General features: G+C 35.7%; 2 protein-coding genes across 4 annotated transcripts; one reads left to right on the forward strand and one right to left on the reverse strand.

The window, feature by feature from the left end:
- Nucleotides 1-3,325: 3,325 nt before the first annotated feature.
- LOC139138161 (uncharacterized) lies at nucleotides 3,326-13,920 on the reverse strand. Of its 3 annotated transcripts, none has more exons than XM_070706407.1 (6): nucleotides 13,604-13,768; nucleotides 10,700-12,447; nucleotides 8,717-8,830; nucleotides 6,433-6,590; nucleotides 5,647-5,729; nucleotides 3,326-4,985 (listed from the first exon to the last, which is right to left on the reverse strand). In XM_070706407.1, the coding sequence occupies exons 2-6, from the start codon at nucleotides 12,414-12,416 to the stop codon at nucleotides 4,640-4,642; spliced, it is 2,418 nt and encodes an 805-aa protein (XP_070562508.1). In that variant the 5' UTR covers nucleotides 12,417-12,447; nucleotides 13,604-13,768; the 3' UTR covers nucleotides 3,326-4,639. The 3 variants fall into 3 exon arrangements, with proteins under 3 accessions (XP_070562508.1, XP_070562507.1, XP_070562509.1); XM_070706406.1 differs by having other exon boundaries at nucleotides 3,329-4,985; nucleotides 6,433-6,593; nucleotides 13,604-13,920; XM_070706408.1 differs by having other exon boundaries at nucleotides 4,437-4,973; nucleotides 6,433-6,593.
- A 25-nt stretch (nucleotides 13,921-13,945) lies between these two features.
- On the forward strand, nucleotides 13,946-24,134 carry LOC139138162 (phenylalanine--tRNA ligase alpha subunit-like). The gene is made up of 11 exons (XM_070706409.1): nucleotides 13,946-14,261; nucleotides 15,696-15,836; nucleotides 16,422-16,523; nucleotides 17,170-17,285; nucleotides 17,576-17,668; nucleotides 18,155-18,283; nucleotides 19,650-19,765; nucleotides 20,356-20,440; nucleotides 20,859-21,124; nucleotides 22,161-22,353; nucleotides 22,544-24,134. The coding sequence occupies exons 1-11, from the start codon at nucleotides 14,061-14,063 to the stop codon at nucleotides 22,647-22,649; spliced, it is 1,548 nt and encodes a 515-aa protein (XP_070562510.1). The 5' UTR covers nucleotides 13,946-14,060; the 3' UTR covers nucleotides 22,650-24,134.
- Nucleotides 24,135-24,197: the final 63 nt, after the last annotated feature.

Raw genomic sequence — 24,197 nt, forward strand, 5'->3', positions numbered from 1 at the left:
TACAAGTACCAAATTTCCATCAGTACCCTGCACACCCATTATTCATACCATAAACAAATATAGGACCCTGGATAGGAATACAACTGATAAATTCCAGTCTTTGCTGCATGCATATGGTGATACATAATACTTGATACATGTTCCTTGGCCTAGTTAATAGTTATTTGTTCAGAGTGTTGTATATTTTGGCAGATTTCTACATATTTGTAACCCTGTGCAGATATTTGTAAATCATTTATCCAAACTTTTGAGTTTTTTTCAGTCACAGAGTCTTTGCCAGTTGCATTTCTTGATATACTTTACTTTATTGCTGAACAACACACTCAGGAAGTGCAGTAAAGGCAGAAATTACAAACTCAAATCTGCAAACTTAAACAAACACTGGATGAAGCTGGGGAGGAACTAAGTACAAGAAATAAATTTCACAAGAGGTAGTTTATCTTTGTGAGTAAAGATATACATGAACTTTTCTCTGTCATTCAAATCAAGAAAGTCTGGATTATACAAACTTGTAGATGAAAATAGAATATCTCGATAAGTGCAGTATATTGGACATTCTATTACAAAGTGAAATTCATCCTCAACTAAAGACTTACAATATTTACTGAATCTTTCATTTGCAGAAACGTTCGGAATTGACCTTCTACCCAATTCTATTTGAAGGTTGAATGTACTCATTGCATTCAACCAAAACATTTAGTTTGGATAATGGGATAAACTTTGGGGAAATCAGTGATGTAATACTAATAGTGGCGGGAACAATACTAAACCTGGATCATCCTCTGACAAATCTTAAAAAGTTTATTTTGTACCTGTATTCAGGCCATGTCTAAAAGAGAACAAATACACTCAGACCAACATGTGATCCAATATAAAGGGTTCAAACTTTAAGGTTATGACCTGACCAATCATTGGTTGTGAAAACTTCAAACTTATCAATGTGATATTGATGGATGAATAATAAGTAAGGCCTCTGACATTTGTGAACTGAAGTCACCTGTACACAAATGCTTTGAACTGACGTCCATTCAAAGCTGACAGTTATTTATGAGCCGTCAGGTTGTCATCCCAATGGACTCATATTTTCTTGACTATTCCCAGACTATGTTTAGCATGAAACCTCTCGTGGCCTTTTTCACAATCTTCTTCAATTTTTAATTTTAACAAAAAAGGCAGCTTGTGGTTGAAAACTGATGAGCGAGTCTGTAGGTCACATATGGTGCATGTCACATGATGACAAGGAAATCACTTGGTCGCCTTTTGGAGTACATGATTCGACACATCTTTCTAAGATGTACTTTTGAAAGGACAGTTTTGGCTGCAAACATAGTTGCTGTAGTAATTGTTCCACTTCTCCTAGAGTTACACTCTGATAAAAACCATCAGATTTAGATAATCCTTGCATTTCACACGTTGTCACAGAGAATTGTCTAAAATTAGAAATGCTAGATTTTGCAAGACATTTAAAAAACACAGTTTTCTGATGTCATCTAATCAGGAATGCTTGAAATTGATTATAAGTGTATTATCAGGCAAACCATTATTAAACTATGAAAATAAGGTTGAATGTCTTCTCTCTGAATGCTTGTAAATTGCTGAGGATGTACGTTCATTATCCACATCAGTTTAATTTACTTTTTCCTGACAGCGAATGTATCATCAGGAGTCAACCACCAGCTGATATGTGGAGCCATTATTTAATTGACTGATCAAAATTAAGTAATTGTGTGCATGACTGCCCGACTCATAGAGGGATAATAATGATCTTTGGTCAAAAACGGCGGGTGGAAAATCACCCTAGCACAGAGGTGAATCAGACTGTATCTTTTTACTCAATTTGTCCAATTATAGAGACATTGTGAATAATTTATTATTCAGCTGTACACACTTACGATACACGTCAATGGTAAGTTCCTAGTGAAGTGATTGATACAGACAACTTGTCACACCTGGATGTCGGTTTGTTTTGCTACATGACCATTACACTCACAACAATTATTAGCAGTAGTGCATTTTTTGACAATTCTTGCAACAGGCTGAAATATGTCCTTTGAAATTGTGCATTATTTAAGATCTTTTCTATACTCTATTACATGTTTAAAAACAATAAAAAAGTTTACATCCATCATGTGACTATTAAAACAATTTCAGGAAGTTGTTTTTAGATCTATCAAAATCTCTTCTGTAAAGCTACATGAGTGAAACATTGGATACAAATAGATTAACACACATACTGATTTCAGAAACACATTTTAATATGGATTATAGTCTTTACAGGAAATATACACATTTTACAGAGAATGTATCAATTACTTGAAACTGTGCATCAACCATTGGTTTTCTTGTCATAAAAGATTATTTAAAAAAGTAAATGTTCATGAATTGCTGTGAAAACAACATGTACTCTGATGAAAAAAAACTCCCAATAATTCCACACATTTCTTTATCAGATGCAGTATTGCAACTCACAGAGGATACATTGTAAGTCACAAAGCACAGAGGATGCATTGTAAGTCACAAAGCACAGAGGATGCATTGTAAGTCACGAAGCACAGAGGATGCATTGTAAGTCACAAAGCACAGAGGATGCATTGTAAGTCACAAAGCACAGAGGATGCATTGTAAGTCACAAAGCACAGAGGATGCAGTATTGTAAGTCACAAAGCACAGAGGATGCATTGTAAGTCACAAAGCACAGAGGATGCATTGTAAGTCACAAAGCACAGAGGATGCATTGTAAGTCACAAAGCACAGAGGATACATTGTAAGTCACAAAGCACAGAGGATGCATTGTAAGTCACAAAGCACAGAGGATGCATTGTAAGTCACAAAGCACAGAGGATGCATTGTAAGTCACAAAGCACAGAGGATGCAGTATTGTAAGTCACAAGGCACAGAGGATGCAGATACTCAAGAAAACAGGTTTCTTCATTTACATTTTCCAAAACAAGGCAGCTGTTTACATGTACTTTGAAATGAAATCCATGACAGTTTTACAATCCTAGGCATTGACTAGTTCAGCTAATGAAACATTAAGATGCTTGTTACATTATTTGACAGTACTGATATCTTCGTCTGATAAGCGGGAAAATTTATTATATTGGTTTTGGAGGGAAATCTACTTATGGGATGATAAAACTGGTCTTAACTAGCTTGATTGGTCACTCAAGGGGGTCATAGACAGCACCTTCAGGCCAGTCTACTGTAAAAAACACCATCATAAATAGTTGTAAGAGCATTCAACTATGGAAGGCATACAAGCTGATGGAATACATACATTGCAAGCATATGCAGGAATGATGAAGAATTTCTTGATAAGTTTTGGAATGTAATACTAATAGTGACATACAAGATTATTATGATCAATGGTTACAATACATTGTAAAATTATTAAACTTTTTAATCTTTAAAATCAGATCATGTTTGAAAAAATTTACAAAAAAATTTGATAGTCTCATATCTGTAAAACACTTCTAACTGCTATAAATGTACAAAATATCATTAGGAGACAGAATGTATAAGTACAAAATGGAGAATAAATCTATGTTCTATTTACAAATGTTTTGGTCAAGTTCAAAGGTGACAAGCCTCTTGTACTTCTGTAAACACACGATGAAATTGAAAAAAGTTGCATATTCTGTAATGGTTGCACATGTACATGGTCTGACTCTCTGGATTATCATTTCATATTTACTTATTCAACCCTTTCAAAAATGAACTTGAAAATTTTATCTTCTTTGAAATTGAATCTATGAGTGAAGTTATCTGCTGATTTACATAACTCAACCTTGCTCAACCCATGATGACTCCATCGCAAAATGTCAAATTCGTATAAACTGCATACATTCTCTGCTATTAGTAAATCCAGCAAGCATTGCTGTACTAGTAAGTACCTCCACACAGAGTTTACGCGTTGGAAGAACAGGAACAAAACTTTACAGCTGAAATTCAAGTTTTTAAAGTGAATATGTGAACTGGCAGGATTGCACACTATATAATATCATATACTGACTTTTAAGTTTGCATGTCTTACAGTTATCTTGTGCACAGTCATAAAGTTTTGTCCATGAATGGACGGAGTAACTGACATCCTTATCTGAAGTACGGTCCTGCCAATCAATATTGTTTTGGTTGCCTCACAGTGGATGTTGCGCAAACATCAACATTGCAATAAAACTTCAAAGAGTAAACTCCTTTGTTAATCTTAGGAATGTAACTAGCTTGCAACCGTCTGACATGATAGTCACAAAATACACACTTACTGGTTTCTCTTCCAGTATCGATGTAAAAAACTATGATCTGACAGTTAGCCTCTATATCAAATCCCATAATTGGGTTATATCAAAACCCATAATTGGGTTCTAGGTCAGTAATCCCCGGGTAGCCTAACCTCGTCCAAAACTATACAGTTGAATATGTCGAGGGTAGGTGTCTGGTATGCAACCATCCCCTGACATCCTACAGTTCTGCTAAAGAGGCTTTCATTAGATTTACTATATTCACAATTTACAATGAAAATGGACGGGAGAGAGTTTAAAAAGATGTAGACCCTATTCTGGAATGTCAAATTTTAAAGTTTGATTGAAAAAAATATTGTGTAAATGATTTCTGGAGTAAAATATTTGTACAATTATTAGTATTACTTCTTTTTCTTGGAGCCTTTCTTCTTTTTGACTTTCTTCGGCTGATCAGTTTGATCAGAAGTCAATAGTTTTTCTGTACTCTCACTTTTCTTTTCTAACTTTTCTCCCTCTGAAATCTCATTCTTGTCAGCTGTTTCAGCTTCCTCCTGTTCTGCTTCCGGAACCTCTGTTTCCTTGATTTCTTCATTCTGTTCCTTCTCTGGCTCTGGTCCATTCCCTATCTCGTCTAAATCACCAGCAGGAGTAACATTTGGATCATGTTGGCTGTTCAGATCCATGTCATGTTCTCCTAAGTTTGACAACGCCTGATGAGAGACCCTAACACTGGAACTGGGACGTGATCTGTGCGTTGACAAAACAGTGGAAAACAGGGGCTGTGTGAATATCTTCTAACAGATTTCACCAGGGTAATGTATATTCATAAACTATGAATGTCCCATCATCTATTTCAATTTCTGAAAAAGGAAGCTATCATTTAACATTCATAACAGGTATCTTTCAAACAAGAATATCCTTTACCACATATTACAAGATTTTGCAAGCACTTTTTTAAATTTGACATGAATGAATTAGTTTATCTACCATTGATAACTACGTTGTTTGTATATCCCACTGTAATTTGCCAGCAAAGTACCAATGCGCTGTATCATCAACAACAAAGGGTTGAGGGATCGAGTCTGTCTTTGACTGTATCGATGGTGACAAAGTTTTGTATCATAAGGTTTTTTGAAATGAACTGATCAGATCAACTTTCATGACATGAAGAGTCTGTCGGTTTTGTTTCCAAATATTTTTGAGATACAAAAGTTATTAAGATTCAACTTTGATTCCAACATTTGGAAAATGCTGATGGAATGAAAAAAGTGATATTACATGTATATAATGCAAGAAAATCATCAAAACATCATCTGAATATTATATATTTGAGAGTTGTTGAATTCAGTTTATTGAGTATTGTTTCAGTTCCATGGATTCACACATATTCACAGCTGTAGACACTTACCCTGTGCTGGCTTGAAGACTTGGTACACCAGCCATCATTGCATTGATGTCAATCGAATCAGTCAGCGATGAAAATGACTCACTCTAATAGAAAAAGACAGAAGTAAAATGTATCACTTTGTAAGATGGTGATGCTTGTATGATAACTGTATGCCTAGGGAGCATTCTACATAAGATCCTATGTCATTGGTGGAGAGTTAATGAAACCTTAATACTGATTGGTTAGTGGCTCTAGTTGATGGTGAGCAGTAGCTGAAGATGTAGAGTGGCCTGTGCATTATGGGAATGTACTAATGTCATACTTTGAATTAAGTTAGTTGATTAAGAAATGATCCCTTTTTTGTCATTGATTGACACTTAAAAAGTGAACGCTCTAAAATCTGCAAAGAAATCGTTTTATGTTAATGCATAATCTCATACTTGTATCATCTTAAAATCAATGATACCGACATCTATTTGTCACTCAAGAATCAATACTAGTTTCTTCAACTTGTTACAGTGTTACAACATTCTACAGAGAACATCACATAACAACAAATAAAACTGACTTATTCCAATGTAAGTTATAATGCCTCAGAGTTAACTATATTGAAATTTACGGGGATTTAGAAATCATAGAAATAAGTATGTAAATTGATCAGGATTTAATTATAACATACAGTAATGTTCTACTCATTCTCATTTTATTTACATTTTTTACAAATTTCAAACGTCAGTTTTTGGTACCAACAGTGCATTCCAGTCACCAAATCAATTAAACCATTTAGTTGAAATCTTGTCAACTCACCCTAGCTACTGGGAAATGTCTCTGTTCAAACTCAGCAAGTTCATCATCAGACATCAAAGCAATGGTCTGTGCTGTCTCTGGTCTGTACACAGTGTATGTTGCTCTAGGTCCAGTTGGTCCAATACCAACTTCAATGTCCTCCTCATAGTATCCATCATCTTCTGAAAAGAATCATGCAGTGGAAACTTGTTGTTATCCCTTTTGAATTTAATCCTGTCACCCCCATTTCCATGTGTTAAGGGCCAATTTTACCATTTAAAACAATAGGATTGGATCAAACCATGTAAGCAGAGGGTGTAAGCGTAACATTTAAAGCTTTGTTGCAAATGGTCAATTTTGTTTGACATTTTTGTTACAGCAGTTCTAAATGAATGTTGAAAAGCATGTATGAAAGGCATTTCAACTTTACATTGCATCTTGGAGAGACAAAATCCCTATGAAGAAAGACAGTCTGTCACATTTAAGTAAAACAATGCGATACAGTAGTAAAGGATGAATATATCAGTTTGTTTGGTCATTTTGGAAACAATTGTGAATTGCAGTACCATTCAACATATGACTTGAATACCAGTGTGACAGTACCGGGGTATTTACTGCTTTGTAGTTGTTTTATACAAGACTGTCATGCAAAATACTGTATTTTTATAGTTTTCAAAGTTTTGAATCAGATATAAAATTAACGCAGTGAACCAGCAAACTTTCATTGATATATCTTGCATGGCACTTTTCCATTACACATGTTTGAATTAATATTCAACATTACATGAGTCTAGGAACACAGGTCTCTCTTGGCGGCAAAAGTGTTTGCCTATGCTGTACAAGACTTTATGCTCAAATTACAGGCAGTCAATATTTATTGGGAGCAAAAGTCATTCAGGCAAAGTATTGGGATTAATAACCAATCTGACATGATCCAATGAAGTTTTCAATTCCGGTAATATCACTGATGGTCGTGACAGGCAATATGTTGAAAAACAATGTGTATATCCAGAACTTAATCTCATGAGAATTGATTCCAGAGTGTGTCAGGTGATGTAAAGTCTCAGATTTCTGATTTTGTGCGACACTATGGAGCCTGACAGTATGCATTAGTTTGGATCTCATGATAAATTTCTAAGATCACTTGATGAGCACTTAGATATTCATGGAGTTCTGTGACATCTCAGCCAGTAATCTAACAAAACTGATTAGAGACAGGATGTAGTTGGTACTTTATCAAACCTAAATGGCAGAATGAATGAAAAGCTCACTGATACAATCATAGACAGGTCTTGCCTCTACCGTCTATGATACAATTGATGTCTTGTCTGACATTCAGGACAGAGTAGTAAAGTTCATTTGCTGGCCGCTAAATATGAATGACATGTCCAGAGTTAATTCTGTCACCATAGAGACTAATATCTGTACAGCGTCTTACTAAATTGAATGATAGGACATTTCTTGTGTTAATATTTATCAGATTCTAAGATAATTCAATAGAGGGGGGGCTATTTATTGGACTCTGAGGCAATTCATTAAAGGGGCAGGCTTATTGTTATCAGCTTTATCTCTGAATAAAGTGAATAACTGAACACACCTTTCAAAGGAGACTACATAATTAACATCATGTAAACAGTCTATGTCAACAAAACTATTCAGGACAACCAAAGATTAAGAACTGCCAGTGTTAAATGATGTCAACATTCCTGCCAGATAGGAACATACATTATCTGCAGTTTCCGGAGATTATCTGCAGTTTCAGTGAAAACAGTTTATTTTTCTTTCATCGTTTGATTTTGAAAAACAAGTCCCTTGAACATTAATTAAAGCATACCAGCAGAGACTTAATATTAGTAATAAGACATAGTCAATGGAAAGGTTAATAATTCTTTATGACAATTTGCAATTCTTTCTTTCTTTCTTTTTGAATGAGAAATCTCCAAATGTTGTCTTTCGGTTCTCCCACACAGCAGTTTTGGGTCATTCATGAGAAAATGGGACTCAAACAAAAAGGGAAAAATCTGGTTTGTACTGGATGATAAAAAATAAACATTAAGAAGTTATTAATTTTTTATCAAGAAATCCAATTCAAGTGTGAGAAGTTATGCAATCTAATAAACTTTAAGAAGTTATTAATTTTTTATCAAGAAATCCAATTCAAGTGCGAGAAGTTATGCAATCTAACATGATATCAATTTTTCTAACAGATTATTGAAGGATTACTGCAGCAAAGTTATACTGCTATAGGGAGCATTAAATATTCAAGACAGATACTATTCCAGACAATGTGATCTTTGTAACTTACCATCAGTATCCCTTGTCTTCAAGACTACAGACTCCTTAGGATTGTACAGTTTCTTCACAACATCTGTTTTCTGATAATCTCTGTTTCTATCACGTCTGTCGTTGACAAAGATACCTACAGAAATAAGACAACAGAAAATCCATGATATATCAGCCAGCACTGACAATTTCACATGCTAATACATGTACATATTTTACAACACGTCAGAAGGGCAAATTAGTGTTTAGGATAACACTTGTTATGCTTTCTGTATAAGTTATAACCACACCTGGTGAAAATACTATAGCACTTATGGTGTGTACAACAAGCAGTTTAGAAGGAGAAATGGTTGGAATTAAGGAGAAAGGGTTGGAGCGTTTGAATATTGTGTGAATGGAAAGAACTGAAAATTGTGATCTTACATATTTATCTACATACAAGTGTATGGATCAGTTTCTGGATATGGGTGAAAGGTCATGATTAAGCAACAATGACACACGGTAAAAAGGTAGATCTTTGAATCTTAGCAGCACATAAAAAAGAACAAATGAAGTGACCAACCATTTTTTGACAATTTTCCCTTCTACTTTGTTCATATGAAATAATTACAAAACATTGAACAAAACTTGCTAACTTGATATAACTTCCCTCTTTGTGTTTTGGTGTGTTAGGCTTGGGAAGGTAAATTGTTGCTATACTTGCAAATGCACAATAATTGAAGACAAACTAACTGATGGTAATGCATGCTTATGATTATAAAGGTAGACTGAAAACAGAATTGGACTGAATGAAAAGTAACCTGGTGAATAACTGGGAGGCACTTGACAGAAATGAAATGGAAAATTACTGTCTGTATTCTGCGAAAGAGGCCGTATCTACGGAAGTGGATGATACTAGCAGCTGTGTTTCTCACACTGTAAAGTGCATTAATCTGATTTATCTAAACCCAGGGGATGTAGTTTGAATGAGATGAAGAGCAAAGAAAAGCGGACATGAATCCCAGTCAACACTTCCGATCAAAGGCCATCTTGTTGCTCCTAATCAAACAAGAGAGAACTCTGATTGATTAGCTGGCTACAGTTTTGCAAATGAGATACTTGATAAGATAGCAATATGGATATCTCAGGAGATTATGGGCAAAGTAGAGAGATTTGGTAACACTGCAGCGCCCTCATGAGATCTACTCAACACATGGACTTTCATTTGTTTTTACTTTGTGGGTCCAAGCTTGTTAAGTCAATGTTGTCATAGTTCAGTTGGTCCTTTTCTAGTTCTTGTGATCTTACATGATGGCTTTTTCAAATATACACACCGTCAATCAAGTACATTTTGATCAATCATATACTATTCATGTTTTTGGAACAAAAATAAACATTTGGTAAAAACAATACTGGAGAGAATCATAATTTTCAAACACTTGATTAAGCGAGGTACTGTAGTCTTATCAAATGTTTTTGTGGTGATGTAATTAATGCTCAAATATTATGAATTAAATTTTCTTTCCTCACAATTCTGTTATTTGAAATGAGGTTACAATTTTAAGATTATAAGGCCGTTTATTGCAGATTATTGTCCACATTTGTTTTCAGTTATCTCAACGGCTGGTTCTTTTAATCTTACATTAGTTTACTTTTGTTTTGTTAAGTAGAAGAGTCATGAGAACGGTTTTACCTGTTCACCTCAATTACACATAAACAGGTCCACAGTTACCATTGATAACAATGTGTTTGGGCCAAACCATGGTGGTGAAAGGTGGAAGTCACTGTATGGATCACACATCATGTAACTACTTTCATTGAGTTCAAATATGCTGATACAATGTCTGTCCATTCACTATTATATTTGTACTATTGACGCTATGCTGAGCTCAAGCTTTCTTCATTTTCTTGGAATACACAACACTTATCCATTACTTTATTTCACAGTAGAGTTTTAATATTTTGAAATTATACACTTTCAAGTAATTAGTGTGTAGTAATATTTTACAACAGAAGAGGACATTACCTATGATATACATCTTTAGAAGCATACGTCTTTTCAGTGATGACATCAGACAGAAGTCATATTCCCTCTGTGCAAGACGTTTCTTGAAAACTGGCATGATTCGCATGAACTCACTGGCGGTCTCTCTGATGGACGATTTCACAGACTCAGCAAAGAGTGACAATGGAGCAATCTTAGAGTGTGCTTCGATTAATTCATCCAACAAGTCCCACAATGCATCATGAATAGGGTCATGGAGTAGCTCAGCTTCTCGACAATAGGCATTTATTATTTGGATCTGTCGGGCAAGTTCATGAGCTGGGCTGAACACTGGTGATATTGACAGTGCGTATTCTAGGATGATACGACCATGTAGCAATGCCTGCATGTATTTTCGTGTGTGCTCGCTAAGATCATCAAGTCCATGTGATGTCATCTGAGGCCACAGAGGGTGCTTTTTGCAGCAGAGACCATAGTATCGAATTAAAACATAGAAAAACCAGATGACTGTGACAAAGGCCCAACATCCAAGAATTCCAGCAAGTTCCCATTTCAGATAAGTGGGAGTAAGGAATGCTGAGAGTATATCTGGAATGTTTTGGAACATTCCTATGATACAGAGAATGGATAGAATAGCAAAATTGAAAATGATGTAGAAATTAAAAGAGGTTACGCGGAATGGGCGTTTGATACAGAGGACAATAAAGATGACCAAAAGTGTGACTGACATCAGTCCTGCCTGTAGCAAAGATTCATGGAGCAAAGCAGCATACCAGATCAGCATTATACCTTTGAAGATGTGCATGACTGGATGGTAGTACACCCAGAAACGCTTGAAAGAAGAAAACAAGAAAAACAGGTTGACAAGCCAGAGAGTTGATAAAGAATGGGCATACTCAGTTTCTTTGAGTCGCACATAGCCTTCGTGTCTTTCACCGGTTGTGCTAAGCAGCTGCGGTTTGACTTTAGTGATCAGCCAAATTGGATACACAATGTAGTACATTATGGCCACAGCAACGAACGGACAGATGAATGCCCAGTGAACACCATTCCAACAGGTATAACCATTGTAGACATCCATTTTATTGACATAGGGTGTACAGAAGAAGATGCGTGCTATAGCAACACCAAATGGAAGAGCAAACAGGTGGCAGATTATGACACCAGCCATTTTAAGTTTTGCAAGCCTGACTAACATGTTTGGACGCTTCTTCATGTTGAAGGAGATATAGATGCAAATGAATGACAGAATGAAAGCAAATGTGAGCAGACCCCATGCCAGGAGATAATATCGATAGTCAATGATCATCTGCTCACTAGGAATGAAATAATTAGATGCCGCTTTGTAAACACCGGGCAACTGAAGTTTGGTGAATTCCCAAATATCAAGATTAAAGAAGAAGATATATCTGGTGGTCCGACTCCATTCTTCTGGCCAAGTCCAACGAAGGGCAACTGAGAAAATCAGAGCATAAATTTGCAGAAAGTCGATGATCAAGAAAGCAGAGCCAGAAAATATCAACTCTACTCGTCTCCGTTTGTACTTTGGTGAGAATTTCATGTAGTAATCATCATCCATTTCCTCTTTGACATAGAGCATGTCAACGGTGTAGTCAGTCTCTCTGACTGGCCGGCTGAAGTCATGTTGGGTGACTGTACTTGTGACAGGAAGCAACGGAACAGAGTCTTCTGGTTCAGCCTCATCCATCACTTCTTCATTCAATTCACGTGCCGACATTGTGACTTTATTACATTACACTCTCCTTCACCTAAAATATAATTAGAAAACAGATATTGCAGAGAGTGTCTAGTAAAATCTATTAAAATACTGAATTTAGATTTTAATTTAATATTTTATTCTTACAAAATTTAACCATCGTATCACTACCAGCAAATACAACATCCCTAAATCCCACTGTTGTATATTCAACATTTCATGTATACCAGAGTTGATGAGTTTATAATTCAAGCCTCCATGAATCACCACTTCAATAAAATATAGCTTTACACGGAAGATCAGGGGACCAACCATTTGATGAAAAAGTGCCAATCAGCACATTGAACTTTAACTTAAAGTTCAATGTGCTGATTGGCACTTTTTCATCAAACGGTTGGTCCCCTGATCTTCCGTGTAAAGCTATATTTTATTGAAGTGGTGATTCATGGAGGCTTGAATTATAAACTCATCAAGAATCCCCTGTCCTACTCAATCATGATACTTCCTCATGAAGAAGAGGAAACATTTACTAATCATTTTATCTCATTTTACCATCCACTTTGTAACGTTTGTAACACATTAACGACTGTTGATGGACGTAAATCCCCTTGCAAGTGTTGTTGCTGGGTGTTGGTCTGTGAGGATGCTGGGAGGATCTAGAGTGTGACATCCATGAAAATATGGATTTTTGTAAATTTTCCTCTCAGCAAAGATGGTAATATTACTCAAGGTTTACTGACACTAAGATGCCAGCCATTGTGTAGAACATCATAGATATGCAAATCAAAAGTGCTTTAATGACTTAAACTTAAGCTTGGACAAAGTTTATCTTGAAATTTTTCCTTCTGTAGGCTGACTGTTTTGACATCTCTCTAGTTTCATTCAATGTGGGCCAAGTTATTGACAATGCTACTAACTTTGTCCACGAAGAGTATCGGGATGAGTTGATGAAAGTTTCAGTCTGTTCAATTTACTATCTCTGAGACTTATTCAAACGAAATTTCTTCATTAAAAACCTGGCAATTAACATTTACAATGTACAATATCCGCTTCCTACGTCAATGCTTTGCAAGAAACTAAGTAAGTAAAGAAGCCAGGATTTTACTTCAGTATACAGCAAAGTGCATCCCAATTTCATTTGTTTAACAATATATTAGCTTATGCTACAAATAAGGAGACAAATACATTGATCAAAGATGAAGACTTACTGCATTAGGGGGTATTATACGGAACGGATGACGCGGTTTTCCAGCATTTTGCCACTTCGTACTGCTATCGGACTTCCAGTCTCTACCTGTTGATTTTTTGAGCTGTCGTAGCTGACCTTTTGACGTCATAGGCAAGATGGCGTCTTCACCAAGGAAACGAAGAAACTGACGTGAGAAGTAATGCTAAAAGGAAAACAAAAACCATTTTTACCGCTTAGATATGTTGTTTATGAATATCTGATGGGTAAATATATTCAAAACATGCAAAAATATGATGTAACGGAAAACCTAAACTACATGTGAAAACTGCACAGCTCCTCTTGATCTCGCGAGATCGAAATGAAAGTTACGGGAAATGTATGATGGCGCTCCAACACATGTGGCACACTGCACCGGGCGAGCATCAAGCTGACAAATCGAAGTAGGTAGTAAATACCGGCCCGGGGCCAACGAAAATATGAAAAAGATGACGAAATCGACCCCACGCGGTCAAGACGTCAAACAGTCAGGCAACAAGATGGGTGACTCTCTCGGTGAGAAAATACTGCAAGAAATAGAAGAGCAGGGAAACGTGAATACGGAAGAGTTAGCGAAACGACTTGACATTGATCATCAGCAAGTTGTGGGTGCAGTGAAAAGCCTTCAATCATTGGGAAACGTAAGAAATTGTGTATTTTCAGTTACGTTTTCGCTTTCGTTTTGCCACCTGTACTGCACCTTTGAAAAGTATGGTGTTGCAGCTACAACAGAGACCCGTATTTCGAGATATCACAGAGTCTCTTTCCCCATATGTTACATGTGTTATGTCATGATCATGCCATCACTGAGGTACCCAAACGCAACAAAACACGGGAACGAGTAGGCGTGTCTGTTTTCCTCCTGGGCTTCCCAACATTTGCTTGCCGCTCAAGAATTTAACTCCAGCTTCTGAGAGGCACGGTAGTGTATTATAACAAAGCAAATACGTTTTAAGTTCCTCATTCTTCATTCGACCGTTTAACATTTTATGAAAGGACATTTCTCATGGACCCAATGCGTTGCATCAGAAACAAACAAGACGAATCCTGTATCCTTTCATCTGTATCCTTTCATCTGTATCCTTTGATCTATTATAACTCAACTCGCACTAGCATAGTAGCAGGGAGTGTGGTATGGTACAACAATAAAGAATACAAATGTTTATGAATTTGATGATAATGATAACAATAACCATTTATGGATAAAAATATCCCAGTCATACAAAAGTGATAATTTCACTAGTGATAGTACAACATCCAAGTTAATATCAAATTCAGACACCTCACATTTCTCAAGAGTGATGATAGTGAAACTGCAAAATCGTATATATTTGGTATGTTTGTATTTTGTCATTAGTGCACATAATTAGCAGATTGTCATAATTATGGTTATCTGTAAATGTATCGCGAGTTTCAGATCATTAAATTTAAATCAACAAAAATAATAAGTGTCTGTTGCTAAAGCTCCAGGTAATGTAGCTTTTCTGAAAGGCAGTCATTCATTAGATTGATTGTTTATTTGCTTGCATGTGAGAGTTGGAATGTAACTTGTGTCAATTTTACCAACCAGCAGAGGTATGGCTCACGTGATATGAAAATGGAAATTAGTACTGCAGTTGTTACACTGTCACAGTCACAGTGACTGTCTGTCTCTGCAGAGTCAATCAGTATTTATCATGATTTTTATGGAAGTAAATTGTTTATTAGGTTGTATGAACCTTCCTGTCCCATTTTATGTGTTGGTGTATGGTAATCAGAGTCAGCTTTGACATGCATGGTGAACGCAAACAAACAGTCTGTAAATGGCAGCAACAAACGTGACAGAATTTGCCAACTCTCAAACTGACTTTCTAAAATTTCTTATTCAAAAGCAAAAAACATAGACCCTTCAACTATAGTGATGAAGTAATTACAGCAGCTATTTACCTACATGAACTATACGTTTTACCTACATGAACTATATGATATAGTTTGAGAAGAATTTACGGCACAGAAATTTACTTAGCAAAGTCCTGATATGTTGTACCTGTTTAATTGTACACATTCATGAAATAATGATTACTTTGTTTTTACAGCTGATCAACAGTGAACAAAAAGGTTACACAAAATGGGAATTGACAGAAGAAGGAAAATCAGCTGTTACCGATGGAAGTCCAGAATCTGTCGTGTATCAGGCAGTTCCCCCTGATACAGGAATACTCCAAGCTGAGTTAATGGTATGACAACATACTTTGTCAGCTCCTTAACATAGCGCCTATATCATCAATAAAAGCCTTCAGCGTTTGCATTTTTGTGTCACTATGGAAAGAATAGACCAGAGAACCCTCCTTGTAAATCATATTATTTTAATCCCAGCAATGGTAGAAGTTGTACAATGCTATGATCTATATTATAATATGTGAACTAATATGATACTTTTATGTGAACTATACCATTTCATTTTCAAAGTTGGAAGTTACCCCTGAAAAAATTTTAATGAAGTGAATAAAGAAAGAAGTCTCATTTGTGTCAAAGTTCGTTGCCATGACACATTTACCTCTCATACATGTACGTGCCTGTAATCACTTTTCAAATTCATTTCCTGGTGGTTCAATTAAAAACAATATTTTTGCACATTGAAAATTAAGACTTGCTGTCTGTACAAGTGTTATACTTGAAATCACAATTCAGTCATTGGTTGGTTCTTTCAGTAACAATTTGTTACTTTTCTTTGTGTAAGCAGTTCATGTTTGTTTTATTTTGGAAACCAGTTTATTTGTTGTTTCATTTTAGAAATGAGTTCTTTCATTATTTTATCGTAGAAATCAGTTCCAAATGCCAAGGTTGGTTTCAGCAAAGCCATGTCTGCAGGATGGCTTTTAATGGACAAGAATGCAGAAGGTGGACCAAGGGTAAAAAGGAAGGTAAAAATTGAAAAAATAAACTTCTTTACTTTAGCATGTGTCCTCAAAGTTTTGCTGAAGAAGCTGTAGCAGATACTTTCCTTTAATCTTTTTAAAAATAATGATGGATAGAGAAGTAACTATGTAGTGTGTAATACAGGGTCTGTTTGATTCTGGAAAGTTCTTGAATTTTAGTCTTCTGGAAAGTCCTGTAAAAATCCTTAAAATGATAGTGAGCCCTGGACACTCCTTGACAAGATGATCAGTCGTGATATTGTAAAAATGATGTGCAAAATGATGTATTGTTGAAATGATATCTGCAAAATGCAGAATAGTATTTGGGACCAAGAAAAGTTGCTGAAAACTGCTGAAAAATCCTTGAATTTTCAGTGACTTTGAGTGTATGGACCCTGGTAATACAGGTCTTGAATCATTCCTAGTATCGAATTAATTGCTGGACAGACAGCCATCTGAATATAACTTTATAGAAAGATTTTCAGTCTCACCTCAACTATGTGTGATGGCTGATCTGGATATAGAGGCATCAGTCTGCATCCAGTAACCTACCGAAGTAAACCTAAGTAAACAAACAGAAAAAATTTCTCATCCAGAGCTAGTGATCATAAAAAAACAATCATTTATTGATGTATATGATTACACTGCACAGGCGGACAGCATCGTTGACAAAGTACAGGAACAATTGAAGAAGCTGAGTCTTGGAGATTATCAACTCAATGATAAAGAGAAAGTCGAGTACAAGAAGAGAAAATTAATGGCAGAAGTGTGAGTAACAGTCAATGTGATTCCAGGATATGGTTTGAATAAATTATTCATCATCGCTGTTTGTCATAAATCTGAAAGGATTTGTTTCAACGGAATGTGTTGATGGTCAAAGTAATACTGAGTTACCTCCCAAACTATGGTATTTGCCTACAGACAGTTGTGGCTGTGAATATTGTTGATCTACAAATGTAACAAAAATGATTAGAATTCAGAATAGTTTTATACAATTATTTATGAGATGTAATAGTCTTATTGGATCGTGCATTGAGATGTTTTTTATCAATTAACAGAACCGTAAAATACTATGTTGTCAGCAAGGGTAGTGAGTTTAGCACTGAGATCAGAAAGCAAGAAACAGATCTTACACCAGAGATGATCATGAGGTAAGTCTGGAATATATGAAAACAAATACAAAGTCCCATGTAAATTATTAGCTTGGAATTGCTCATATTTTTCTTTTTCAGACGTACACTCACCTGGATTACATGCATTTACGTATTTATGAGTTTTATATGACATGTGTGTACATGTATGTGTATAGATGTGTATGGTGTATGTATGTTCATGATAGTCCAATATTGTGTACGTGTATGATATGACTTACTTCTTTCATTTTTTTGATGCATTACTGCTTTCTACATCATGGTATGTTGTATCAGAATAGTATTGGCTTTTAATTTATCACTGAATGAGTATAATGTCTATTATATGGGCATAGAACAGAAACTGAAAGCAAAGTAAAGGTAGAGTATAAACCACAGAATAGCCAAACTGCCAAACAATCTGCCTACTAGTTCAAAAAACATTGTCAACGAACTTTGCTTTTTATTTTTTTACTATCATTGCAATCGATGTGTTCTTGGTTACAGTGGTTCATGGAAAACTCACAAATTCAAAAGTCTAAACTTTGATGCCCTGGGAGTGCCGCCGACCAGTGGACACCTCCACCCCTTGCAGAAAGTGCGTACAGAATTCAGACAAATCTTCTTAGAGCTAGGGTAAGTAAAGCCATGGCTTTCCAACATTCAACTCTTACAGTTTCCCATAAATACTTTAAAGTTTTGACCTGTGCAAACAGGGTCATATTACACTTTTTGAGCTGCACTGTGTTGACCTGGGCCATATCGATTTATGGACGCACGTTGTATTTATAACGTTCCATGGTGTGAATGCAAAATCAACATTTATTTGATTCTTGGCAACTTGCCAATGAAGCTCATACAACTGTTGTCAATGGTTACAGTTGATTGAGATTCAGTGGGGAAGGGTTAGTAAACACTCACAACATGGAACCAGTCACTTCTAGATGTAAATAAGTTCTAAAAGAGGATGAAATGAAGATTTTATATCCTAGTTTCATCTAAAATCATTCATGATACCTTATCTGTGGAGCTATGCAAGTAGTCCAAAGCAAATGGCTAAAAGTGTATTTTCATTTTCACCTGCTGATCGAGAAAAAAATTTACAATTGTATCAACTCTAACAGCTTTAACCCCACTGTCGTTATTTGTCAATCAGAACAAATTTTTAATAAAAATTGACATCGTGTTGACTGGAACAAAGTATTTTTTAACATTTCATTCGGTAAAAGTCAGAGAAAGTCAAGATGCAGAAACTAGGGTTTCAAAGCCAAGATAAGAAAATAGTGAGTTGGGGAGCTAATCATGCTGTTGAGAATGAAACTTTTCTTCTCATGAATTCTACCTTGCCTTGGAGTAACAGTATCTCACCCTGCATTGGAGCTTTAGTCTTATGAAAAAGGATATAATAAATAAACAAAATGGTTCCACTGTCTGTACATGAGGCTGTAGGTAGACAATCTTCTGATGTCAAGAAAGCCAAGTATTCCGACAGTACAATAGTGATAAAGAATAACCTATGGAATCCAGTTGTTTTTAATATATCTTTATGACCAAATTTTTTAGTTTGTAAGTTTTGGTTTGAATATGAAATCAAAAGTACTTGTATAAATCAGGTGTGAAATGTAAAGACAATGGTCATTGTCTTTATTGGTTAATTTTCATCTCACTGATTTCAATTCTGTTGTGTCTGTATTGTACCTATGAGATCTCAAAAATATTTACTAACCTGGGAAGGATCGGGTAAGGGCTAAACAAATGTGATGTCTCCAAAATAAGCATCCGTATTCAGTGTAGTTTAAGGGCACGTAAGAGGTGTAAAATTCAAATGGATCTGGTGGGGAAAGTTTGCATTGTATATTCATAGTATTAGATGTATTTCTGGGAAATTCTACTTTAGATGATAGTCGACAACTCTACCTTCCATTTGCAGAAAGACAATCAATCAAAGATCAAAGTTGACTACCGGTTCTCATGACTAAATTTTGCTCTATTTGTGTGACAGATTCACTGAAATGCCAACCAATAACTTTGTAGAGAGTTCTTTCTGGAATTTCGATGCATTATTTCAACCACAGCAGCATCCTGCCAGAGATGCACACGACACATTCTTCATTGACGGTAAATCCCCTAGCTTTGTGTCTGTTTTTATCATCAGATGTCGTTCATCATTATGTCAAGGTGCAAGGAAATGATGTGCATTTTGAAGCTAGATACATACTTTTTGTGTTGAAGGTTAAGAAAGTACTCTCCTTTCATTCCTGCATTCAGCAAGTCAGCTCCTACAAAAATTATCACAGCTCACCATGTACATGGCTTGAATGTTTAAAATTTATTTGAAGTTATGAAAGTTTACTAGAAATTGCAAGAATCAACCGAGTGACTTCCAGTTTGTCAGAGACTGGCAGCAATAAAACAATGTTGTCAAAGCAGGTATTACATTGTATTCTCTCATTTGTCAGAATAAAGGTATCAGATAGTTGACATATTCAACAAGTGATGTGTAATATACAAAGCACAATTGATATGCTGTGTATGTCAACCCTGCTTTGACTGATGTTTTCATGACAGCTGTCAGTCTTATGATGAATTCTCTTTCAACGTTTCTGTAGTAGTAAAGTATTTATGTTGTCTCTGTCCTTCTGACCATCATGGTGTTCTGTACAAGATTTTGTTGATCACAGAAATAATTCATATTTGGTGTTTGACAGATCCAATGAATGCGCACGACTTTCCCATGGATTATCTTGAGAGAGTGAAAAAGATCCATTCAGAGGGTGGCTATGGATCTCAAGGGTAAGATGTGTTCAATGTAATCATCAGGCAGCATATCACTGAATGGTATGATTTTTGGACGTCTGCAATAATGTCTTGATAAATATCATGCTGTGGTTTGTGATCATCAAGTGAAGGTTTTGTAAGGGTACTATAGCCATGGTTTGTTAGCTCAAAGACCAGTTGCAGAGTTATTGAACAGTAAACATATCTATGATGAATTGATTTTTGAAAAATCCCCCACCTTACACTTATACCTTTGAAGTGACCAAGTTCATCAAGTTTATTTGTATGTTGCAGTAAAATGTTATCAGATTCACAAGAATTTACTTTTAAGAGCTACTGTGAATATTAATAGATTAATAGCATAAGTTGTTCCTTCATATAGAAAATATTTACAACATATCGTCAACTTTTTGTCATCATTTTGTTTACACAGATACCGATATGACTGGAAAATAGAAGAGGCTAAGAAGAATCTATTGCGTACTCACACCACTGCAGTCAGTGCTAGAATGCTCTATAAACTGGCTCAGAAACCTTTCAGGCCGGCAAAGTTCTTTTCCATTGACAGGGTATTCCGGAATGAGACGCTGGATGCCACTCATCTTGCCGAATTTCATCAGATTGAAGGTGTGGTAGCAGAGCGAGGTCTGACACTTGGCCATCTGATTGGTGTGCTACATTCTTTCTTCAAAAAATTAGGTAATCACTTTTTGTTGTTTTTCATTTTCCCAAATGAGTTGCGTTACACATACCCCTTTCAGCAACTTGGTTTGGCCCACATCCACTGTAATCAATGGAGAGTGTAACCTTGTTTATTAAGAAATTTGGGTAAACATGTTCAGTAGAGAAGTATTAAAGTATCACAAATGTAGCAGGTCTTATACCTCTGTGAAACCTTTCACCACCAGACCTTGGTACATTCCATTGTTTTCAATAGATTGGGACCTGGTGAACTTATGTACATCGAAAGTTGGTGAAGGGATTAATTAAAGTGGCATATCTTTAATACAGCATGACTGTTATTCAATATGTGTATTGCTATAGTTAACACATGAAAGGGAGAGCAGATCATGATTTATTGCTTGCCCAAGGTATGGTAATCATGACGGTAGTGTTTATGATGCCAGAGCCTAAGGGGAGGGTATCATCAATATTACTGAATATGAACACCATTCCAAGGGCAGGTTAAAACTTGTGGTATTGCCTCTGCTGTCATGTGCCATTAATTTCATTACATCAAACTAAACATTTTGGTGTCCAAACCATTGCATAAAATGTTGTCAAAGGAGAGTCAAAAGTTCTGCTTTGCACTGCTTCATTTCTTGATCACCGTATCTGAAATTAATGGTTGAAAAATGTCTAAAAAGTGGAGACCATGATGTCTGTAGTCAGTCTTGTCTATTCAGGTGGAGGTTAACTTGATATACTTTTTGAAGCCATGGCTCTACAGTACACAGTTGGCAGAGACCATGTGCAGTGTGCCATAATGTGATAGCAGACTATATCACCACACGTAACACCAGTCCTGATATAACATGGCTGAGGAGATATTGCAACCATGTTATATCACTTTCCTTCTTTATCATGTGAGTGAACCCTTGCCAATTATGATGACTGAAATGGTGTAGGAATTCACATTATGCAAATCAATGGTTTTGCTTTTGAAACTATTTGCATTATGTTTGATTTCATTTGTAGTACATCTCTTCAACCATTGTCTGTTTCCATTCTCCAGGTATTGAAAAATTGCGTTTCAAACCAGCATACAATCCCTACACTGAGCCCAGCATGGAAATATTCAGTTACCATGATGGTCTCAAGAAATGGGTAGAAGTGGGTAATTCCGGAGTCTTCCGACCAGAAATGTTACTTCCCATGGGACTTCCTGAAGATGTTTCCGTCATCGCATGGGGACTCTCCTTAGAAAGGTAACTATACAATCTTGTTTCATATTTTTTTTAAAAGACCACTTTGTTGGACTCTGTCCATGTATATTCCCACAGTGAGTCTTGAATCATCATTAGTGTTGATTTTCTGTAAGTGAGATCAAAGTTTTTATGTTGCTTGTACATTTACAGTGTACAGATTTTAACAGAGTCCCATTTATTTCATTTCCAGACCAACCATGATCAAATACAAGATTAACAACATTCGAGATCTCGTTGGACATAAAGTTGACCTTCAAATGGTACAAAATAATCCTGTATGTAGACTTGACAAATAAAACAGAACAGAAATTACAAAAATATCAGATTCCTTTTAACCTTATCTTCAACTCTATGTGCACGATATGCTTTATTTATACCACACATCAGTAAAATATATGCAAAGTTTTTGTACATTAGTGCATCTTGTATTTGTGTTGAAACTTTTCTGTATTAGTCAGGGTATGTGTTTTAAAAACATTTATTCCTCTGGATGTACTCCATGCCTGCCTAGCCCTATCACTGTGATGGGTAGAATCAAAACTGTTGTGCATCACTGTTTGTTTGGATCTGGAACACTGCTACCACTTTGATGAGTCTATTCCTCTGTCTTGTCATGATGGTTGTTTGCAAAACATCAGTACTGCTGGAACACTTTGTCAACTTTGAACTTGACAACACAGGGTGTAGCACTAATTTTAATTTCACGCTTTCATATCTACAAGGCAGAGTTTCGGCAATTAGTTTCAAAACTTGTTTCAATATTATTTTTGTACTTATTGTTCATTAGCTTCATTACCTTTCAAGCATTGGTTCATGTTCCGTGGAATGCTGATTATCCAATCAACTGCCAACGTCCAAAGTCTTGATTAAGTGAATCTGAATTCCATTTGTAACCAATAATTCATTTACAGTATCTGTCATATAATCAATTTTAGAAAGATTCATGTGAACTGTGAAAGGTTGCACCCAGGCTGTTGAGACAGTCATTGTCTGCTGTTCTTCAACCATAGCTTCTGCTTTGCGTATTGTGTATGAAATAAACACAGAAATGGATATGTTCCTAGTACTTTAACCAGTCATTGTTCTTTTATATCCTGAAATATACAGTAGCTTGTCAGGGAAACAAGTTACCTAACTTATCATGAACTTTATAAGATTATATAAAACTCAAGTCCTCAACCGATTTGTGAATTATTGGCTGTACTAGTTGCTACAGATTGGATAAGCCAATCAGAGTTCTGCTTAGACTGTGTGAACATTGTATGTTGCAAAAGATGAAGAAATCTCCAGGCACATATTTACAGAAATTACCAATTTTTTTTTATCTCAACAATTACTCTAGATGAACTTGATAAAATTGTTGAAGCTTTCTCACAGCATGATTAAAAATGAACCAACAACCATTTCATCTTTTAAGTCTTCAGTATTCATATTTTATGAAATGACATGATAATTATGTTAATGACATGATATGTTAATGAGATGATTCTACCTCATCTAATTGGCTTTTACTCTAGACATTGTATTGCATATTTACCATCTATAAGTGAATTAGATGCAAGATATGGACTGATGGCTCAGAAACAGTATAGTAAAATGTTTACTTGCTATTGATCAGGAAAATAGTCCAAATATTATCGTAGTCTCTGATAGATTATAGCAAAATTTAATAAGTGTGCATTTAGAGTTCACTTCTGAGCTATTCACATCACAGGTGAAAAGATACTTTTAAAAGAGATATAAGTGATATTACAGAAATAAAAGTGGTTTTGAAACACGAATGTCTTGATGTTGATAATTTTATCACCAAATCAAAGCCTGCCATGAAATGAATAACTGATCCT

Source organism: Ptychodera flava, chromosome 8 (assembly GCF_041260155.1).
Source record: "Ptychodera flava strain L36383 chromosome 8, AS_Pfla_20210202, whole genome shotgun sequence".
Classification (NCBI taxonomy): Eukaryota; Metazoa; Hemichordata; class Enteropneusta; family Ptychoderidae; genus Ptychodera; species Ptychodera flava.